Raw genomic sequence first — 19,620 nt, 5'->3', positions numbered from 1 at the left:
TGTGAATATGTCCTTCCTCAAAGACATTTTACAAATGCCCGAGTGGATTTCTGATGGTTAATGTAACTATGGTACAATCCACAAACACTTCTTTTTAATAATAGTCTGGCCTAACGGAACAAGCAAGAGACTATCATAAAGCAAACCATACAGTTTTCTGCTTGACATGCAGAAAATGATCCATAAGGGTTATTGTTACTCTTATTGTCCTATGTGTCCACGACAAGTGTAACTTTCAATAGGCCACCAAACTCTCTGATATATGAAAGTGGCTTGCCTCCATCCTGGGGTTTCTGGCAGGAGTGAATGAAGATAATTAAAAATGCTTTGAAAATTTAAAACTGAAATCCAAGGCAAAACACCATCACATCCCTTATTTCCAAACAAGCTTCTGAGCTGCACTACCGTTAGCTGGTGTGTGTTCTTGGCATACAAAGTGGTATGACTGTTCACTGAAATTGATATCGTGAAGTCAGAAAACTCCAGTGCGTGCGTGCGTGTGATGGGGGGGAGACATATTCCACTCCGATGCCAAATACAGGGAATGCTGGCTTTCTGCAGCTGTCTTTTTTTAAAGCTTGTCCTCCTCCAAAATAGACAACTGCCTATGGGCTACATCTGGCCCTTCCTCTCCTTAGTCAGCCTGGCCTGTGTAGAAGGGTACTTCCATGGGGACCTCCGGAAACAGCGGCTTCAGAGGGTTACCTGTAGGTTGTATCAACGCTCAGGTTGGCTGCAGCTAGCTCGGATGGAGGGATCCATGCAGGTAATGTGTTCCCGGCCACCCATTTTGTCCACTCAAATAAGCCAGGCTCTACTCGGATCTTCAAGTGATTCTCTTGTTGTAAACCTTAGAGAGAAAATAAAATGAAGATGAAGGAGGTACCACTATGTTCTTGTGGAAAAGTAAATTAGAGGCTAAATTGCTTCAACAATTCTGATTCATCTTCTAGTCTCGACTATCAGATGCTATATGTAGCTTAAAGAAGGTAGAAGCAGGGAGGTTTGGACAAGGATTTTTAATTGTTTTTTTTTGGGGGGGGGGCTGCACCTGTGGCATGTGGAAGTTCCCAGGCTGGTGATCAAACCCACATTACAGCAGCGGCTAGAGCCTCTGCAGTGATAATGCTGGATCCTTAACCTGCTCTGCCACATCAGGAACTCCAAGAGTTTTTAAGTTTTGTATGTTACAAACACGTGAGTTTAATACTCTGGCCACATTACCAGCATGTAAGCTGGCTTTAAATGGCATGTGATTTTTACAATAAATAAATAAATTGTACTGGGGTATGGTTGTCTTACAAAGTTGTGTTAGTTTCAGGTGTATAGCAAAATAAATCAGATATATATAGACACACACCTATATCTATTCCTTTTCAGATTCTTTTCTCACATAGGTTATTATAGTATCTGATTTTTTAAAAATCATCATCCAGATATTTTATATAGTTCTATAACTATTACAATACCTCTTTTCTTTCTTTCTTTTTTTTTTTTTTAATGGCCACATCTATGGCATATGGAAGGTCCTGAGCCAGGGATCAAACCTGAAGCACAGCTGTGACTTATGCCACCACAGAAGCAACTCTGGGTCCTTTTAACTGACTACACCAGGCTGGGTATCAGACCCACACCTCCGCAGCCACTGGAGCCGCTGCAGTCGGATTCTTTACCAATTGCACCACTGTGGGAACTCCCTATACTATAATTCCCCTTTCTGTAAGTTCCAAGATGGGCTTATCAAGAAACTTTGGAACTTCTTAGCATCCATATTCTCCAATAGCATACATTATATTTGCACATCAGATAAATTGTTCATTTTCTCTATCAGGAAATCCAGTGCATAAGTCCTATGTTTTATCGTAGTGTACTTTGTCCTATGAGCAGCAACTGTCCCTCTTTAACTCTCTTTGTATTGCATTCAGTCCAAGTTTTCTGTGCAAGTGTTATGTCTAATGCATTTGAACACAGACATGCATTTGGATTTACTTAAAGTCAACGAATATAAGTCTCAAATATAGTGTAGATTCCTTGTTGGCTCAGTATTTCTGGCTCATTGGTTTGTTTGGTATAAGTAAACAGTCAACCTTGTTTCTTCTAGTTTTCCTTGCAGTGAAATGAAAATGGAAATCCCGATAAAATAAGCTTCCATGGATTTTAGGGTAAAAGCAGAATATCTTTATGATAAAGGTGATTTTGAAGTTATTCCAATTAACTGAAGAAACAAGAGTGATTAAAATTTGCAGACACTTACGAGCATCACCCCACAGAGCAGAGCGGGAGGAAGCAATGTGACTGTTTTCAGTGCAAACGAGGAAAAAAGATCATGCTGTGTAGGCTCTAAATTATTGTCCGACAGCAGTATTTTTACCAGCCTACAATTCATCTAAGAGAGCTTTGTATTTGCAAGAAAAATATTATTTGTCTATTCTCTTGGATCTCACTTTTTGTCACTGGAGTATGATGTGGGGACTTTTGCAAAGTCATCTTCCAAAAGAATCCTTGCAAAACATTTCACATTTGAAGCTTTCAATGGGCGAATGTGCTGAGTCTAGGATGACTTAGGCGTCGGGTTGCCTGGAGATGGAGGGATGGACTAGCTGACCTTTAGCAAGTCTTACCTTTCAAGATGTTATACGCGGTCTGGACACAGCGCAGGGAAGGGGAGCAGTAGACGTGGTCGATGACGGTGTTGCTCTCTAATAAGGCCTCGCCTGCAAAGGAAGAGAAGAATCAATCTGACGATTTTCTCAGGCTCAGCTTGACCCTCAGTGTGGGAGAGGGTGCCAGGCAGACCCTCCAAACCCCTTTCCCAGTGGAGGCTCACATGGAGCCAGCCATTTAGTCTTGTTTCCAACAATGCTCCAGACCAGTATTTCGATCAAAGAGGCCAAAGACACACCCTTTCTTATCTTTTTCTTTCAGTCTCTCTGGTCCTAAGGAGCCATAAAATACCCATCTTTCCCTCCTGGAGAAAGTCCTAAGACCTTAACACAGTGATCCAGGTGGTCCATGAACTCATCCATCTCGCCAGCCCCATCTCTTGCCCCACTCACCCTCGATGCTCCCGAAACAAGAAGGCTTCTTTCCTCTGTACTTTTGTTGCGTCTATGACTTGATGTTGTTTCTCCCACAAACATGCCTGCCTGCCCTCCTACTCCTTTTTGTCCAGCTGACTTCCACTCTCTCCTCTTCTTCTGTGTCTTTTTTGGGTGCCCTCATGATACTTTGCACATAGTTCTATTCTTGAGTACACCATACTCTATGGTATGTATCCATTTACATGTTTCCCTGAGGGTGGGGACTCTGGCTTGGATCCCTAATACCTAGCATGGTGCCCTGCACAAGGGAAGCGATCAATCCATACAGGTTACATGATCAAACAGGACCAGGCTGCTGGCGCTGTGTGGCAGGTATGGCCTAGACCTGCAAAGAACTGAGCATCTTCAAAGGCTCAATTGGCCTCTATGCTTTCAGCCCCTCCAGGATTCCCTCTTCCTCACCCTCATGCTAGAAGGTGACCTCTCGGCACCAAGCGTGACCTTGCCCCATCACTGGACCATTTGCTCCTCTACAGGGATCACACTTTGTTCACTTTGGTAAACTAGCCCAGTGCCCTGAAGCTAATGGTTACATAATAAGTCTCTTTTGAACTGAGGAAATACAGTACTTATAGGAAAGCCTAAGGCAGTGTGTTGGCATACCCCCTGGATCAGTCTTTGGGAAAAATAGCCAGGGTCTATTCCAGGACACTCACCCACGAGTCTTGCTTGCATACATCCAAACACAGTGATGGGCGCATCCTTCTCATAATCCCGGAAACCACCACTCCGCTGAGGTAAGCTATGAGGCATGTTCAGGTTGGTGCGTATGTAGCGGCCTGGAAAGAAAAGTCAGACCAAGGCTGCATGAGTTTCTTTCTTGCTTCTTCAGGACTTCCATTGCTGGTCCTGGCAGCCCCTCCACCACTTCCATTCCTTTTTGGCCAAAGAGATTGAACTGAGCTCTCTAGAAAAGATTGAGGCTGACACCCCTCCTTTGGTAGAATGCCTTGGAATCTACTCTTTCATTCTGCTGATAAAAGTGACAAGAGATGGTTTTTAAGTGCAAGTAGGATTCTAAGATGTGCATGCCTCCCTATCTTCCACATGTCACCCAAATGAAAATGGAACTAAAATGAGCCAGGGGGACTCAGTGGAGGGAACTTTGGTTATGGAATCAGGACACCTGTGTCTACCTTTGACTTTGCCCTATGACTGTGGGAAAGACATATGTCTTTTTTTGGTCCCTTGTGTCCCAGTTTATAGAATGGGGGCAACAACACCTCGCTCTTCCCTTACACTCCAGGCAATCAGGAAGGACTTAACCATAGAACAGCACAAGGGCGGTAAATGACTCCATCCAGATAAATGTAGCTTGACTCTGCCCCCTAGAGGCCATGATAGGTATGCCAATGCCGAACAGGCCAACCAACAACTCACCTTTGGCATCGAAGCACTGGGACAGCCAGTACTTCCCAAACACAACATCCATCCTCTCACCATGCCGACACACAAAGAGGCATCTCTTTTGAGGGCCAGGTTGACTGCTGATCCTCAGAGGCTGTAGAGAAAGAAAGAAATGCTGTCAGTGGAGAAGCACACGAGAAAGGTGACGTGTCCCAGAGCCCAGGGCTGGGTGAGCTGGGCTTTAGGACAAGTTTCACCGACGTTTGGTTGGGATAAGCCCCGTAAGTACTTTGGATTTAGGCTGGCCTATCTCTAAAATGGGGGTAGGAAGCCTCCCTCATCTACTGACCTCACAAGTTATTTTGAGGCTCAGATGAGATGAATTGCAGGTGCTCTGCAAAACAAGAAGGGCTGTGAAAATGGCTTTATTGTTTCTGCTGCTGGTGGTTTGTAGGAGTAGTATCCGGCAACACTGAAGGCCACTTGGGTTACAGCCCAGTGTGAAACGAGGCCATTGTGTGTAAAGACAGCCATCTAGTGGGACAGCTTCTTCCCCTAAAGAGATGCTTCACCTGCTTCTTCAGGGAGCAAGGACTTTTATCAGTACCGATACGCCTGCCTCATCCCCGCCAGGGGGTGGTTAGACCACATGGTCTGAGGTCTCCTCCAGCAATGAGGTCCTGCTCTGGCTGTTCCAATCACAGGGTAGGCTCTATTACCTGATTGCATACACCAGGATGCTCCCAGAGAGGCTGCTACCTCTGGCTGATGAAATAGGCCTGGCTAGTCAAAGGCTTGTCCAGATGATTCTGGTTTCTCTAACTGCTGGGTGGATCCTTATGGATGTTTCTATAGTCCTTCTTTCTGATGGAGTCAGCTGTTCCCATTTGCTCAGGGCGGCCAGCTCCTGTTGGCCAGCATTTCCCATTTGCGTCCTGTGGCCCTGGCAAGTTTAGTCCATGGGATAGCGGCATGGATCGTCCCTGGCTCTCCTACTCTTTCCTAACGCAAGTCCTGGGCTCCAGCCAATGTGATCTAGTCTCTTGTTCCTCAATTTGCTTCAACTTTCAACTTGCCTTTGTCTGTCCTGTCCTGTTCAAAACGACCACCCCACCGCCAGTTCCTCCATTCTGCAACCTTCTGGCATGGATTGAACATGCTAACTAACATCCATCACACTCACAATGTGCCAGGTACTGTGCTAAGAGCCGTATTCTTTTGTCAGTCACACCCCTGACAGGCAGGAGTTCCCGGGCCAAGGACTGAACCTGAGCCACAGCAGTGATAACAGCAAATCCTTAAACTTCTAGGCCAGCAGGGAACTCCTAAGAACCATATTCTCATTTCCTTTAATCTTCACAATGGCCTAGGAAATCTACCAGATACTACAATTGACCCTTGAACAACTCGATTTTAAACTGTATGGGTTTAGAGTTCCTGTAGTGGCTCAGCGGAAACACATCTGACTAGCATCCACGAGGATGCAGGTTCAATCCCTGGCCTTGCTCAGTGGGTTAAGGATACAGCATTGCAGTGAGCTGTGGTGTAGGCTGCAAACATGGTTCAGATCCCCAGTTGCTGTGATTGTGGTGTAGGCCAGCAGCTACTGCTCTGATTTGACTCCTAGCCTGAGAACCTCCATATGCTACAGGTGCAGCCCTAAAAGACCAAAAAAAGAAAAAAAAGGAAAAAAACAAACAAACAAACAAAAAAACAAAACGAAAAACCAACAAAACCCAAAACCCTGTATGGGTCCAATTGATACAAAGATTTTTTTTCAAAAGTAAACACTACAACACTATCTAGTCTGCAGCATATTGAATCTGAGGATGCAGAACCGTGGCTATGGAGGAACCAGATTGGTGTACGGAAGGCCAACAGGAAGCTACACCTGGATTTTCCACTGTGCAGAGGGTCAGGGCTCCTAACCTCGCATTTTGTTTAAGGGTCAACTGCATTACTGCTTTACAGAGATGGCGTGTCTTCCTCTCTCTCGAACAGCCTTACCAGCTGAGACCCAGGTGCTGACAGGCATTGTCAGCGCCACCCATCTGACTCTTCCTCGCGTTGAACTGTTGTACATCTTTTATGATCTTGTGCCCGGAAAGATGGGAAGCCCGCTGGTCGCAGCAAGGGCAAGGTCTCATGCTTAGTCAAAAGGAGCGGAGTTGAGGGCATGGCCCTGCTGGTCAGCCTTACCTGGGTGGGCTGGCAGATGATGGTCAGGGGAGTTGTGTCCCCCAGGCCCTGGTCCTCATACTGCCGCCTCTCCAGTAGGCCGTCCCCGAATGCCAGCGCGTTGGAAGATGATGTATTTAAGATGGAGTGAGAACTGCAGAGGAAGATAAAGAGAACGTTACTGCTCTGGCCAGGAGTCACCAGCACTTCATCCTTGGGCTCGCCGAGCGTGTGGAAGGAGGAGACACTCCCCAGGGCAGGGCTTCGGAAAGCTGGCTGGGGGGCTCCCATCCCTGGGGAGGAACATCTTTTAAAAAATTGTTTTTTGATTGACGTATAATTGACTTGCAAATATTAGTTTCAAGTATACAACATAGTGGTTTGCTATTGTTATAAGGCACATCTTGTTTTATACTGACGTCCTGAGATTAATAAATGAGGGGGAGATGGATTTCTGTACTTGAAGCAGATGTGCTCATCCCTCTGGGCTGGGATGGGGCTTATTAGGAGGCCACAGGCGTGGCTGGCACCAGGGGGATGCTGCAGACACATGAGGTATCAATTCTGTACCATCGTTGCCAGCTCTTTTTCTGGCTCGAGAGAAAGAAACAGTTCCTGTTGCCTTTCATCTTCTCCATGGTGAATTCTATCTGAACTGACAAATTAGAAAGTGGATTCTGACCATCTCCATCACTCTGCCTGTGGCTCCTCGTGGTCAAGGAGACCTTGTGGCCAGGACCCCCTGTTCTGCCTCCTTCAGTCTCCAGACCCCCTCCCCATCTCAGTCACACCTCCAGCGAGATGAGGAAACACAGCATTTTCCCGGAGGAGACCATTCTCAACAGATGTGTAGAGCTTCGAGCCAAGAGCTCTCATTTCTGGATGTAACTATAACTACAGAAGCCCTCACAGAGGTCTGGCTGCAAAACAGGCAGCAAATCATGCCGTGTTTAAATTATTTTGATTTAGTAAGGCCTCTGCATAGCTTTATCTAATAAACATTGCAATTCAAATATGGTTGTTAGAAAAATTCAAGGACAGCTACTCCTGCCTCACTGGGCAGTGTCAAGGGAGAGGATTTAAATCTCAGATGTCTTGCTTCTTTACAACGAGGGTAAAGTTCCACAGGTCCCTCTCGCCCTGCAGAGTCCTGCTGTGTCCCTGCTGACCCAGCAACCTGTTCCCTTTCTCATCTGTTCTGGATTATTTAATTTAAACACAGTATTCGTTTTAGAATTTTAATTTTGAAAAGAACTCTTCATATTCACCAATGTAATCAAGCTAATTGGGAGGGTCAGTACATTTTTTTTCAAAACACTGTGTGATTTTAATCATCTTACCACCACTGTCACTCTCCTAAGTAGCCATTTAAATTTTTTTAATTTATTAAAATATAGTTGATTTACAATGTTGTGCCAATTTCTGTTGTACAGCAAAGTGACTCAGTCCTACGTGTATATATATACATACTTTTTAAAAAATATTATCTTCCAGAGTTCTTGTCATGGCTCAGAGGAAACGGGTCTGACTAGCATCCATGAGGATGCAGGTTTGATTCCTGGCCTTGCTCAGTGGGTTAAGGATCCAGTGTTGTGTGAGTTGTGGTGTAGGTCGCAGATGCGGTTTGGGATCTGCTGTGGCTGTGGTGTAGGCTGGCAGCTATAGCTCCCATTCAACTCCTAGCCTGGGAACCTCCATGTGCTGAGAGTGCGGCCCTAAAAAGACCAAAAAATAAAATATGATTTTCCATCATGGTCTATCCTAGGATACTGGACCAAGTGTCCACTTCTTTCTGGTTTTTTTTTTGCTTTTTAGGGCCACACCCATGGCAGGCGAGGGGTCAAATCAGAGCTATGGCTGCTGGCCTATACCACAGCCACAGCAACGCAGGATCCGGGCCACATCTGCGACCTACATCACAGTTCACAGCAACGCCGGATCCCTGGCCCACTGAGCAAAGCCAGGGATCGAACCTGCACCCTCACGGATACTAGTTGGATTCGTTTCTGCTGAGCCGTGACAGGAACTCCCAAGCGGCCACTTCTCTACTGAAGCTGGACTCATCCTACTTCTACGCAAAGGTCTCAGAAGCCTTGTACCCAGGAGAAGTGAGGTTTCCGCCCTTGTGTGTATGAGAATCACTGGAAGCTTTAAGAAATACACATGCCTGGGCCCTGCTCCTCACAGATTGTGATTCAGCAGGTCTAGGGTATGACTCAGGAGCCTACAGTTGAACAAAGCTGCATCAGTACGTGTAACGTGCAGCTATTTCGGTAAATCTTTTTTTTTTTTTTTTTTTGTCTTTCTGCCTTTTCCAAGGCTGCTTCCCGCGGCACATGGAGGTTCCCAGGCCAGGGGTCCAATCGGAGCTGCAGCTGCCGGCCTCCACCAGAGCCACAGCAACGTGGGATCCGAGCCGCGCCTGCAACCCACACCACAGCTTACGACAACGCCGGATCCCCAACCCACTGAGCAAGGCCAGGGACTGAACCCGCAACCCCATGGTCCCCAGTCAGACCCACCAACCACTGCACCACGACGGGAACTCCGATTATGGTAAATCTTAAGCTACTGTAGCTTAAGGAAATCTTGTGCCATTCATAGACAGGCTAATAGTCTAACAGATCAACTCTTTTCCTCTACTTTGAACTGACACCCTCCCAAACACCACACAGTTAAAGAAAATTCAGTTTCACTGTCTGATTCATCAAAGCTTCGGGGCCTGAAATGTCTGGATGCATGGCCTCATCTCGCTTGTACATGTTCCCTAATTTCCTGACTCTATTACAGCTCTGAAAACCTTGATAGAATCCCTTCTCTGTCTCCTGTAGCTCAGCCAGCAAGTAGAATGCCACCGCCTTCTCTTCTCACCCATCACTGTAATCAAAAGCCCTGACTCACTCTGAGACAGTTTGGGGCTGTCAGTTCCAGTAAGACAATAGTTAGATGCTTCAGGTTGATTGCAGAGTAGGGAGGAAGCCACACCTGACACCCAGAACATCTCAAGCACCACCTACCCCTTCCCAACTCAGGACACAGCAGGCCTGTGAGTAAGCCCTGGAGGGACCGGCCAGCCCTCCCCAATTCAGAGGACACAGAGGAACTTTGATCCAATTGACACATGTCTGGAACATACTCAGAACCAGCCAAGATGCTCTGTTAAGGGTGGTAGGAAAATACTTCCTTAGGGAGGCAGAGAACTGAAAAGGGCAGGGGAGGAAGAGCTGTGAAGGGTCCTTGACCCCAAGTCCCTACTTGTTGCTTGAATCCCCTCTCAACGTCCCATCCAGTTGGCCGGGTCACGCTTGAGGACCCCTATGGCTCCACCTCCTCCAGGCTATCTCACTCCTACCCCTTTTTTACAGCTGCACCTGTGGCATATGGAAGTTTCCAGGATCGAATCGGAGCTGCAGCTTCAGGCCTACACCACAGCCACAGCAATGAGGGATCTGAGCTGCATCTGCCGTCTGCACTACAGCTCGAGGCAACACCAGATCCTTAACCCACTAAGCAAGGCCAGGGATTGAACCTGCATCCTCACGGACACTGCTGGCTTCTTAGCCCATTGAGCCACAGTGGGAACTCCCAGGCTATCTTTGATTAGGGCTGAAACATGGTCTGTCTTAGATCATGCTGGGCTCTGCCTCTGTGAGTCACTTTCCTTTCTGGGGTTAAATGGGAAAGTGCAGGTCTTCTATAGGATCACTTTTGTGGAAGAGACATTTGATTTGACAAGCATGTAAGAGAAGACTAGAAAAGACAAGAGAGAAAGACAAATAATAAAAAGAAGGGCTATTGTAGATTCAGTGCTGATTTATACATGTAAAGCAAAGTCCTTTACCGCAGCATTCATGTACCACTATGAGGCAAGCGCAATTATTATCTCCCTTTCATAAATTAGCAAACCAAGGCTCAGAGAGGTCATGTAACTTGGCCAAAGTCACACAGCTGGTGAGGGGGAAAGTTTGGATTTGCTACCAAGACTTTTGGGATAAAAACCCAAATCCTTAATTACAGTGTTCTAATACCTAATAAATTGGCATTTCCCTACTCTCAGCTGGGTTGACTGTGGAAGCTGAGGGTGAAATTTTAGACATGGTTCCCATGGAAATAACATCCCTAGTAATCTCTCAAAATAAAGGGAGATGACAAACAGACACCCCCCCCCCAATCCCCCGGGACCCAGGGAATGAAATCACTTAGGTCGCCCCAGGTTTCAGCTGAGCTCTAACTCAGGCAAGAGTGGGTTTGGACCCAGAGACCTAAAGTGGGTCCGCAGAACTTCTCCCACATGCTCTTCTCCCCCAGGGAGCCCTGCTTTAAAGAACACGATCTGGGAGGTGTGTACTGTCAGACAAATTATCTTTTGATTCTCTGTTTCTTCACATATATTACGCTTCACTTGTTTTTACAGGGATAAAACAGTGGCTTTGGAAAGCCATCTTATTTATTTCGTCCTTCAGAAACATTTCTGAAAAAGCCAAGGTCTGGGGAAACATAAGGGAGCCTTGACCCTCCGATCTGTGCCACAAGGCGCTGGATGTTCCCGGGGTGGGTGGGGGAGGCTGGGCAGGAAGGAAGGGGGAGCGTTGCTGGGTAGGGGTTATTAAGGAAGGAAGTGTTCTTTTTTTTTTTTTTCCATCTTTGGGTTTGGGGTTTGTCTGCTTGCTGCCAACCAGGATAGGGGAGCTTCTTTTCTTTTCTCCTCCAGGCAAAACACCATGATTGCCCATCTCTGCTTCTCTTTTATGACAGTAATAACAACATTCAACACCATGCAGCTGGTGCTCAGGGCTTCCGGCTCTCAGCCATGCTGGCACATGGCAGGAACGAGGGGGAAGAAAAACAAACCAGCATGCACACCCTGGCCAGATGCCCGAGTGTGTCGGGGAGGGGGCTGGCTTTGAACTTCTCAGGCGAAGAAAGACATGAGAGGAGTGGGACCACCTTCTCTATGAGGACAAAGCTGTCCATTCAACACAGGCCACTCTCAACATGGGATCAGGCTGGTTTGGGGGATGGTGGAAAGCTCTCTATCCAAAGATGTGGGCAGGGAGGGACCATGTGCCTTTTTCTGGTTCTGGCAGTTGCCCACTTGCCTAGATATGGCCTCTGTCATCCAAGCATTCACGTGCCAAGTCTGAGGACCTGCTCAGAGTCACTGAGTTCTCTTGATTCTTACAAATCCTTTCACTCTTGATCTGGCTGGTGTGGTGGGCATCTGTCCTGCTTCTCTGGGGTGTCAGCTCTCCCAGGACGAAGTGGACAGAAGCCCCAAAGCCTTGAAGACTTTGAGCTGGGATGATCCACACTTAGGCCAGAAGAGGCAGGCCTCCATGCAGCCTGTTCGGTCTCTGATCAGGAACTCAGGCATTACATGCGATGGGACCGGCAGAGGGAGGCAAGGCAATCCATCTCTCATCCTCCCCAGGCCCCAGCTCCGCCCTTCCCTGGAAGCCTAGAACCTGCAGAGCTTCTCCTCCCTCAAACCCTGTTTACTGTGACTGCTGCCTTGCGGGTCCAGGATCGAGTCTACCACCTCAAGGTCTGCAATGTTCTTCGAAAAGCAGCAGGCAGAGAACTTGGCGTCTGCTTACCCGTGAAATATCCAGGTGCTGCACTCGTCAGCCTTGGTGATGTAGTTCTCGGGCAGGAGTCCCGAGCAGCCGGTGGTCAAGGACGTGCCGTAGATCCAGCCCTCGCTGGTGCTGGTCTGCTCCATGGGCGACATGAAGATGAAGTCCCCCGGGACCAGCTCCAGCTCATCGTCGTTCTGTGGGGTGTAGGGGTAGATCACCTGTAACGTCTGAAAGAGGAGGAGAGGGAGGCGTGAGGCCACATCTGGCCCATTCTGCTGAGTGCCCCCAGGGGCTCTGTGCCAACAGCGCACACATCTGGATGCTGACATTCACAGGTGCCCCTGCGGAGATTTGGATTCAGATCAGAAGGCGTTTCTTCTCTTTTTCAGGGCACTATGAGTGTGTGCTGGTGCTACCGGCTGGTTCTAGACTTTCCTTCAGGCATATCCTTGCTGCAAGAGATACAGTTTTTAGAAATGCATCTGAAAAGCTGTAGGCTCTCCAGGAAGCGGCTGTATGAATGGGATTGGACCTCATTTTCCCTGCTCCATTGGCTGGGGTAGATGCCGTAATAGACTCTGGAAACCCAGAGAGACTCATGGAAAGGGATTCTTCCATGCTGGCGTCACTGACGGGCCAGATGGAGAAAGTTTGGGGAATGAAGAATTCTCCTTCCTCTGTGATGCAGCTGCTTAAATAAGATGCGGTCCCTGCCTTCAAGGAGCTTCCTTTCAACTTTCATTTTTAACAAAGACCTTGAAAGAAAAAGACTTTCATAGCCATCAGTGTGTCATGTCTGTGTGTAACCAGCTTTTGTCAGTGAACAGGTGGAGACCATGTGTTCCTTCTCTGGGCACAGAAAAAGCCCCTGGGGCCAACCTCAGGCCATGCCCCTTGGCGGATTTATTCCACCTACTGCCTGCCTTCCTGGTATGTATAAATAGCAGCAGCAGAGGCATGGTGGTACTTGGGAGAACATCGACTCTACCCCTTTGTCGTTAACAGCAGGAGACCTCCATGGTAAGGACCATCATTGCTATCTTATGTGTTTCACAAGGGGAGCAAAGAGGGAGCTGTAATTTTACCAGCTTTTCTTACCATCCCGCAGCCATCTAGCGGCAGGCTAGAGATTGTGGTTCCCATGTACAAGTGTTTAACTTTGGCCTCAGTTTTTTCATATGTAAAATAATACCTGGACTATAAAAGTTAAATGAAGACTCCAGGATGCAGAAGGGGCATAATAATTTCTGATGACCCATGAAACCTGTCTTTCAAGGGGTTACCTTTCCATCTAGCTGACACTGACACCTGACCCCTGTGCTGGGTAGGCTTGTGAGCTTATCAGCTCACCGGGGTCAAGGTGACACATCAGACCATGTCATAAAAAATTTCCTTCTGGAGTTCCCGTTGTGGCTCAGTGGCTAACGAATCCAACTAGGAACCATGAGGTGGCAGGTTCGATCCCTGGCTTTGCTCAGTGGGTTAAGGATCCGGCATTGCCGTGAGCTGTGGTATAGGTTGCAGACGCAGCTCGTATCCTACATTGCTGTGGCTCTGGCATAGGCCGGTGGCTACGGCTCTGATTAGACCCCTAGCCTGGGAACCTCCATATGCCACAGGAGTGGCCCAAGAAATGACAAAAAGACAAAAAAAAAAAAAATTTCTTTCTGGAAATTTTGAATGAGAGGAGCCAGTAAAAACGTGATTTGTTTTCCCCATAGAGAATGAACATGATAATGCACAGACCTTAACAAACCCAGTGGATTGCTGATGTTCCTTTCATTTAGGGGACCCATTTCCCCCCTAATTCTTGCTCTAGCATCTTTTACCTCCCACACCCCCACCCTTTCTCTGCCATGTATACACTCAAACCACGTTTCCAAACTAACCAGGAAGGTTTTCGCTGAGTTGTTAAAACAGTCTAGAGAAAACCAAACATTCCTAAGAAATCTCTTCCACCTCTAGGCTAGGTATGTGATGATCCAGCCAAAGGAACATTCCTTTTCTTGGAACAGGGTGGAGAGAGGCACCGAGTCACAGGGAACAAGTCTAAACTCAGGCTCCTTAGATGCTCAAGCACAGCATCAGTCTTGGCTCATGATGTCTTTGCCTCAGAAGTGCCTACTCTGTGAGCAACTCAAAAAGAACTTTGGAGAACTCACGCCTCCTTTCACATGGGGAGCAGTGAGTATTCTACCTTGAAGTGACTCCAGGAAGATCAAGGCACAGCAGGGAGAATAGGGGACATTGCGTCCATGTAGAGAGTAACTGGACAATAAGCAGCGTTGATTTAAATAAGCAGTAAGGAGTTCCCATCGTGGTGCAGTGGTTAATGAATCTGCCTAGCAACCATGAGACTGCAGTTTCGATCCCTGGCCTTGCTCAGTGGGTTAACGATCCGGCGTTGCCGTGAGCTGTGGTGTAGGTTGCAGACGCAGCTCGGATCCCGCGTTGCTGTGGCTCTGGCATAGGCTGGCAGCTACAGCTCCGATTAGACTCCTAGCCTGGGAACCTCTATATGCCGCGGGAGCGGCCCAAGAAATGGCAAAAAGACCAAAACCAAAACAAAACAAAAAAAAGCAGTAAGAGGAGTTTCCATGGTGGCTCAAACCCAATTAAAATCCATGAGGTCGCTGGTTCAGTCCCTGGCCTTGCTCAGTGTTTTAAGGATCCGAGGTTGCCATGAGCTATGGTGTAGATTGCAGACGCAGCTTGGATGCCCTGTGGCTGTGGTGCAGGCTGGTACCTGATTTGACCGAGGTCCAATTTGACCTCTAGCCTGGGAACTTCCACATGCTACATATGTGGCCCTAAAAACCAATAAATAAATAAATACATAAATAAGCAATAAGAATTTAAGGTATCGCAGCAAATCTAAAATTATAAATAACCAGTGCCCATGTCTCCACAGCCCTTTCTCACTCACCGAAATCAGGTGCAAAAGTCAGCCTAAGTTTGGGAGATCTCAGGACACCTGCCTAGTTTTGAAGTACATGATACTTTTTTTTTTTGCCACACCCAGACCATACCAAAGTTCCTGGGACAGGGATTGAATCCAAGCCCCAGCTACGCTGCAGCTACGGCCAGGCCGGCTGCTTTAACCCACTGAATGAGGCCAGGGATTGAACCCCCATCCTCACGGACACCATGTCAGGTACTTAACCTGCTGAGCCACAGTGGGAACTACAACTTGCAAGAAATCTTGCGTCTGTCTCCAATATGCTTTTCCTCCCTTCCCACTTGGGGACTAAGCTCAGAGTTTACTGACTGATGTCTTGGGAGGGGCAGAGGCAGCCCCATGTGATGGTAGGAGCCGACTCTCCTTGCCTTTGAAACCCCCTTTAATCTCAGTAACAGTAATGGGTGCGACGATTTTGCTGTCATTGTCGCCGCACCTGCTCTGTGCTGGCTCATAGGTGAGGGCCTCTCCATCCATCCTCTTTCATCCACACAAGAGTCCAGCAACAGCGCATCGCCATTTTGCCACGAGAGAACTCAGCACTGGAGAGTTCTGGAAATTGTAAAGGAGACTCTAACCACTGCTCAAGTGAGGGAGCCAGGGTTAGAAGCCATGCGTGCTAGACTCCAAAATGTATGCTTTTTGTGTAACTCTGTCCTTCCTCTAGATTTCCACGGCTTGGCACATGCAACAGACAGAACACCCTGGAATCGGTCATGTGGAAGAGACGGTGTGAAATACAAGGCGAAGTCTGCAAGCACACATCAAGCGAGCATCTGCACAGCGGAGGGATGAGAGGAGGAGGGTTCCTACGGACCGCTTGCTGAGGGTCCTTGGCTAAGCCACTCACCTTCTCTGGACATCTCTGATCTCCCTGGACCCATCAATCAGTCCTGCCTCCTGGGCCCAGAAGGAGGAGAAAGACAAGGAGAGGCTCACAGATGCGGGAGGGCTCAGGTAGAGCCAAGCGACCTCGGAGGGAGAGCTTTATCAGGAGGAATAGTAATAAACGAGCTTCGACAAATAAGAGATAAAAAGAGGCCATGTTATTTTTAGAAAATAATTCATGTGGGCGCCGGCTGCCTCTTTCCCTCAGCGCCGATCAAGCAGAATGTGGGTCAGGCCGAAAAGCAATTACCCTCCAAGTTAACTGGAGGGCAGTGTTGATTAGAAGATATTCCTTGGAAAATTCCACTGCCACCTTCCTTCTCCTAGAAAGGTGACTTCTCACAGTCCATCTGCCCGCCACCCTCTGCCCTCGGAAGGAATCCAATCAGCCACGCCCCACTTGTTCTATTTAGGGCCCGGGCTAAGCAAGTCCAGGAGATGTCAGAATTCCAAAGGATGATTAAGCCCAGTCTCCCTGTTGTGCCTTTGCAGAAACTTACACCAAATGACTTGGAAGGAGGGCGTGCCATTCCCATCAGCCAAGTCAGACAAGGCCATAGGCCCCTGTCACTCACGGGACCCATGCCCAGGCCTGGACCTTTGTCACCAAAACACCTCCAAAACAACAGTGCGGTCGCCTGGCCTAGATTCCGAATTTCTTTTTTTTTTTTTTTTTTGGTCTTTTTGCCTTTTCTAGGGCTGCTCCCACAGCATATGGAGGTTCCCAGGCTAGGGGTCGAGGCGGAGCGGCATGCGCCGGCCCTCACCACAGCCACAGCAACGCAGGATCCGAGCCGTGTCTGCAACCTACGCCACAGCTCACGGCAACGCCGGATCGTTAACCCACTGAGCAAGGCCAGGGATTGAACCTGCAACCTCATGGTTGCTAGTCAGATTTGTTAACCACTGTGCCATGACGGGAACGTCTAAATCCCGAATTTCTGATTTTCGTATCTTAGAAAGATGTCTAAAAGAGAGGTTAAAAGGTTATGTAAACAAAAATATCAATTCTTTTACTGTTGAAAAACTAGGCAACAAATATGAGTATTGTTTCACAAATATATTGGATGACCGTTTTTGCAAACCATGTGGTCTTTTTTCAGATGGGCTGCCTGTCTTTATTGGTCAGAACCCCTGGACTCTGGCAGCAGTTCTGGTCCTGCATTGCTCTCTAGCTTTGGACCAGCCGCTTAATCTCTTTGTGTTTCAGCTTCTCCTTCAGGAAAAAAGGGGACAATGTGACTTTCCAAAGATGGCACATGCTTTGTCTTAGAAAGCAACGTTGATTCCCTCAAGAGAAGGATGCCAGGACCGTGTGCTGGGATTCACCTGTGCTGTGTATGCCTCCTGTGGGATGCATGCAAACTCTCACAATGTCTGGTCTATGCTTCCATCTCAGGCGTGTCTGGTCTCTCTTCCCTGCTGGACTCAAACTCCTTATTTTAAAATTCTAGCATGTCCCATGGTAACATGCATGCCATAGATACTCAGCAAATACCTGTTAACTGTGTGTTCATGGATTTTTTTTTTTCTTTTTTGTATTTAGGTGTTCTCCTCACCTAAGATCAGGATGATGTCTTCCATCTATTAATACCTTGGACTCATAAGAATACTTCAAACTTCCCCAAAATGCTTGTTTTCCCATTTCATTTCTATATCATTCCAGTGAGGTTCGCTGGGCAGTCAGAGCAATGGGGACATTACACAGCTGAGCCACTCAGGACCCAGAGAGGAGGGATGCAAGCTCAAAGCTTCCCAGAGAGTCAGCTAGCATGTAGATGAACTTCTGGTCCAAAGCTTGCTGATTGCTTTCCCTTGGCATCCATCTCCCCGCAGGAACAAGTAATGCTGGGGCTGATGGCACCCCAGTACCCCTGGTAGAGTCGGGCGCCACAGTGAGACATTACCTCATGGTTAGCAAATCGGATATCCCGGGAGAATATTGTAGCCACCCAGTCGCATCCAAGTTTGACATCGATATTCTGGGCTAGTTTCTCTAGGGTGGGCAGGTGGCTGGCTTGGAAGTGGTACGCCAAGGTCACATGCAGCTGTTTCTTATGAGGTTCCACGTGCACTTCTGGAAGGAAGGAAGGAAACAGGCAGTGATTGCATTGCAACAGTGGAGACATAAGGAAGAAGACAGAAAGGTTCCCTGATAGCAAGGGAGGGAGTCCTCCATCAGAAGAGCAGAATAAGGCGAGGGGTGGGTAACGTCTCAGCATTGGCTAGAGAAAAAGACACCTGTCTGGCTTTTCTGGATCAGCTGAGAGGTAATCATTTTGGTCGGCGGCTCCTGGCAACAAAAAGTCTAGCTGATTATCATTGGCCCCACCATTCAGATGAGAAAACTGAGACCCAAAAGGATGAGCTAATTTAGGTGGAAATAAGGAGCAAATTATATGACTCCTAATGCTCTATCACCTTTGTTTTGAAATCAAGCTTCTTAGCTTCTTGGGTGGCTCTGATGGAGAAATGAGGGGAAAAGATGGATTATTTCCCAAGTTTAAATCAGGGTTTCTCAATATCATTTTGTTGTGAGGGCTGTCCTGGGCATTATTGGGTCTTTACCTGCATCACTGGCCCCTACTCACTAGATGCCAGTAGCATTCCCCCCAACAAGTTATGACAACCAAAAATGACTTCAGTCATTGCCAAATGACCTGAGAGGGAGGTCGAGGGGGGCACATCACCCCTGATTGAGAACTTCAGGTTTAAAGTAAACAGACTAGGGAGTTCCCATTGTGGCTCAGAGGTAACACTAGTATCCTTGAGGACACGGGTCCTATCCCTGGCCCGGCTCAGTGGGTTAAAGGATCCGGCATTGCCATGAGCTGCAGTGTAGGCAGCAGATGTGGCTTGGATCTGGAGTTGCTGTGGCTGTGGTGTAGGCTGGCAGCTACAGCTCCAATTCAACCCTTAGCATGTGAACTTCCATATGCTGCAGGTGTGGCCCTAAAAAGACAAAAAAAAAAAAAAATTTAAATAAAGAGACTATTATTCTAAGACACCTTGAAAAACAAACCAAACCAAACCAGCCTACCTACACAAGACAATGGCTTTTAGTTTCTTTTGTACATCTTTCAGCGGGGAGGATTCATCTACCAACCAAGCTAGAAGAGTGAAGAAGAGGCGACTTCTTACTCAAGGGGCAACTTGAGCAAGCCCCTTAATTTCTGGAATCCTAGGGGGAATTTAGGGGATTCCAGAAATTAAGGGGCTTACTCAAGTTGCACAGAGATAGGAACAGAATTCAGATCTGTGGTTCTGAGTACTTTTTCTGTTATAGCGCTAAATTTCTTTGGTGTAAGCCCCCCAAGGCAAGGGCTCTGTGTCCTATTCATGGGTTACCCCCGGGCTCAGCACATCATGGGCTCTCAGTATTTGTTGAATGAATGAATACACACGAATGAATATCCATAAACCACCAAGGATGGAAGGCCACACCACCTCTAACTGCTGCTGGGATCTGAGTCTGCCGCACCTGTGAATACCACCAAGGCGCAAATTCTAGGGCAAAGACCTGGTGGCCAGCAGCTTGGGTCAGGGCTGCTCAGTTCTCCACTTCACC

At 47.6% G+C, this 19,620-nt stretch overlaps 1 protein-coding gene across 4 annotated transcripts in view; it reads right to left on the bottom strand.

Annotated features, from left to right (window-relative positions):
- Positions 1–19,620, bottom strand: part of UBASH3B (ubiquitin associated and SH3 domain containing B) — a 141,671-nt gene that overhangs the window by 15,139 nt on the left and 106,912 nt on the right. For all 4 annotated transcript variants that reach the window (XM_005667439.3, XM_003129945.4, XM_021063019.1 and 1 more), the window contains 7 exons: positions 17,960–18,129; positions 12,224–12,432; positions 6,648–6,780; positions 4,482–4,602; positions 3,758–3,880; positions 2,622–2,714; positions 706–850 (listed from right to left, as the gene is read on the bottom strand). In XM_005667439.3, the coding sequence (XP_005667496.1) occupies positions 706–850; positions 2,622–2,714; positions 3,758–3,880; positions 4,482–4,602; positions 6,648–6,780; positions 12,224–12,432; positions 17,960–18,129 (994 nt within the window). The remainder of the gene's footprint in view (positions 1–705; positions 851–2,621; positions 2,715–3,757; positions 3,881–4,481; positions 4,603–6,647; positions 6,781–12,223; positions 12,433–17,959; positions 18,130–19,620) is intronic.

This window comes from Sus scrofa, chromosome 9, assembly GCF_000003025.6.
Source record: "Sus scrofa isolate TJ Tabasco breed Duroc chromosome 9, Sscrofa11.1, whole genome shotgun sequence".
Classification (NCBI taxonomy): Eukaryota; Metazoa; Chordata; class Mammalia; order Artiodactyla; family Suidae; genus Sus; species Sus scrofa.
The sequence above is the reverse complement of the archived record's forward strand: the minus strand, read 5'-3'. Positions and strand labels throughout refer to the sequence as shown.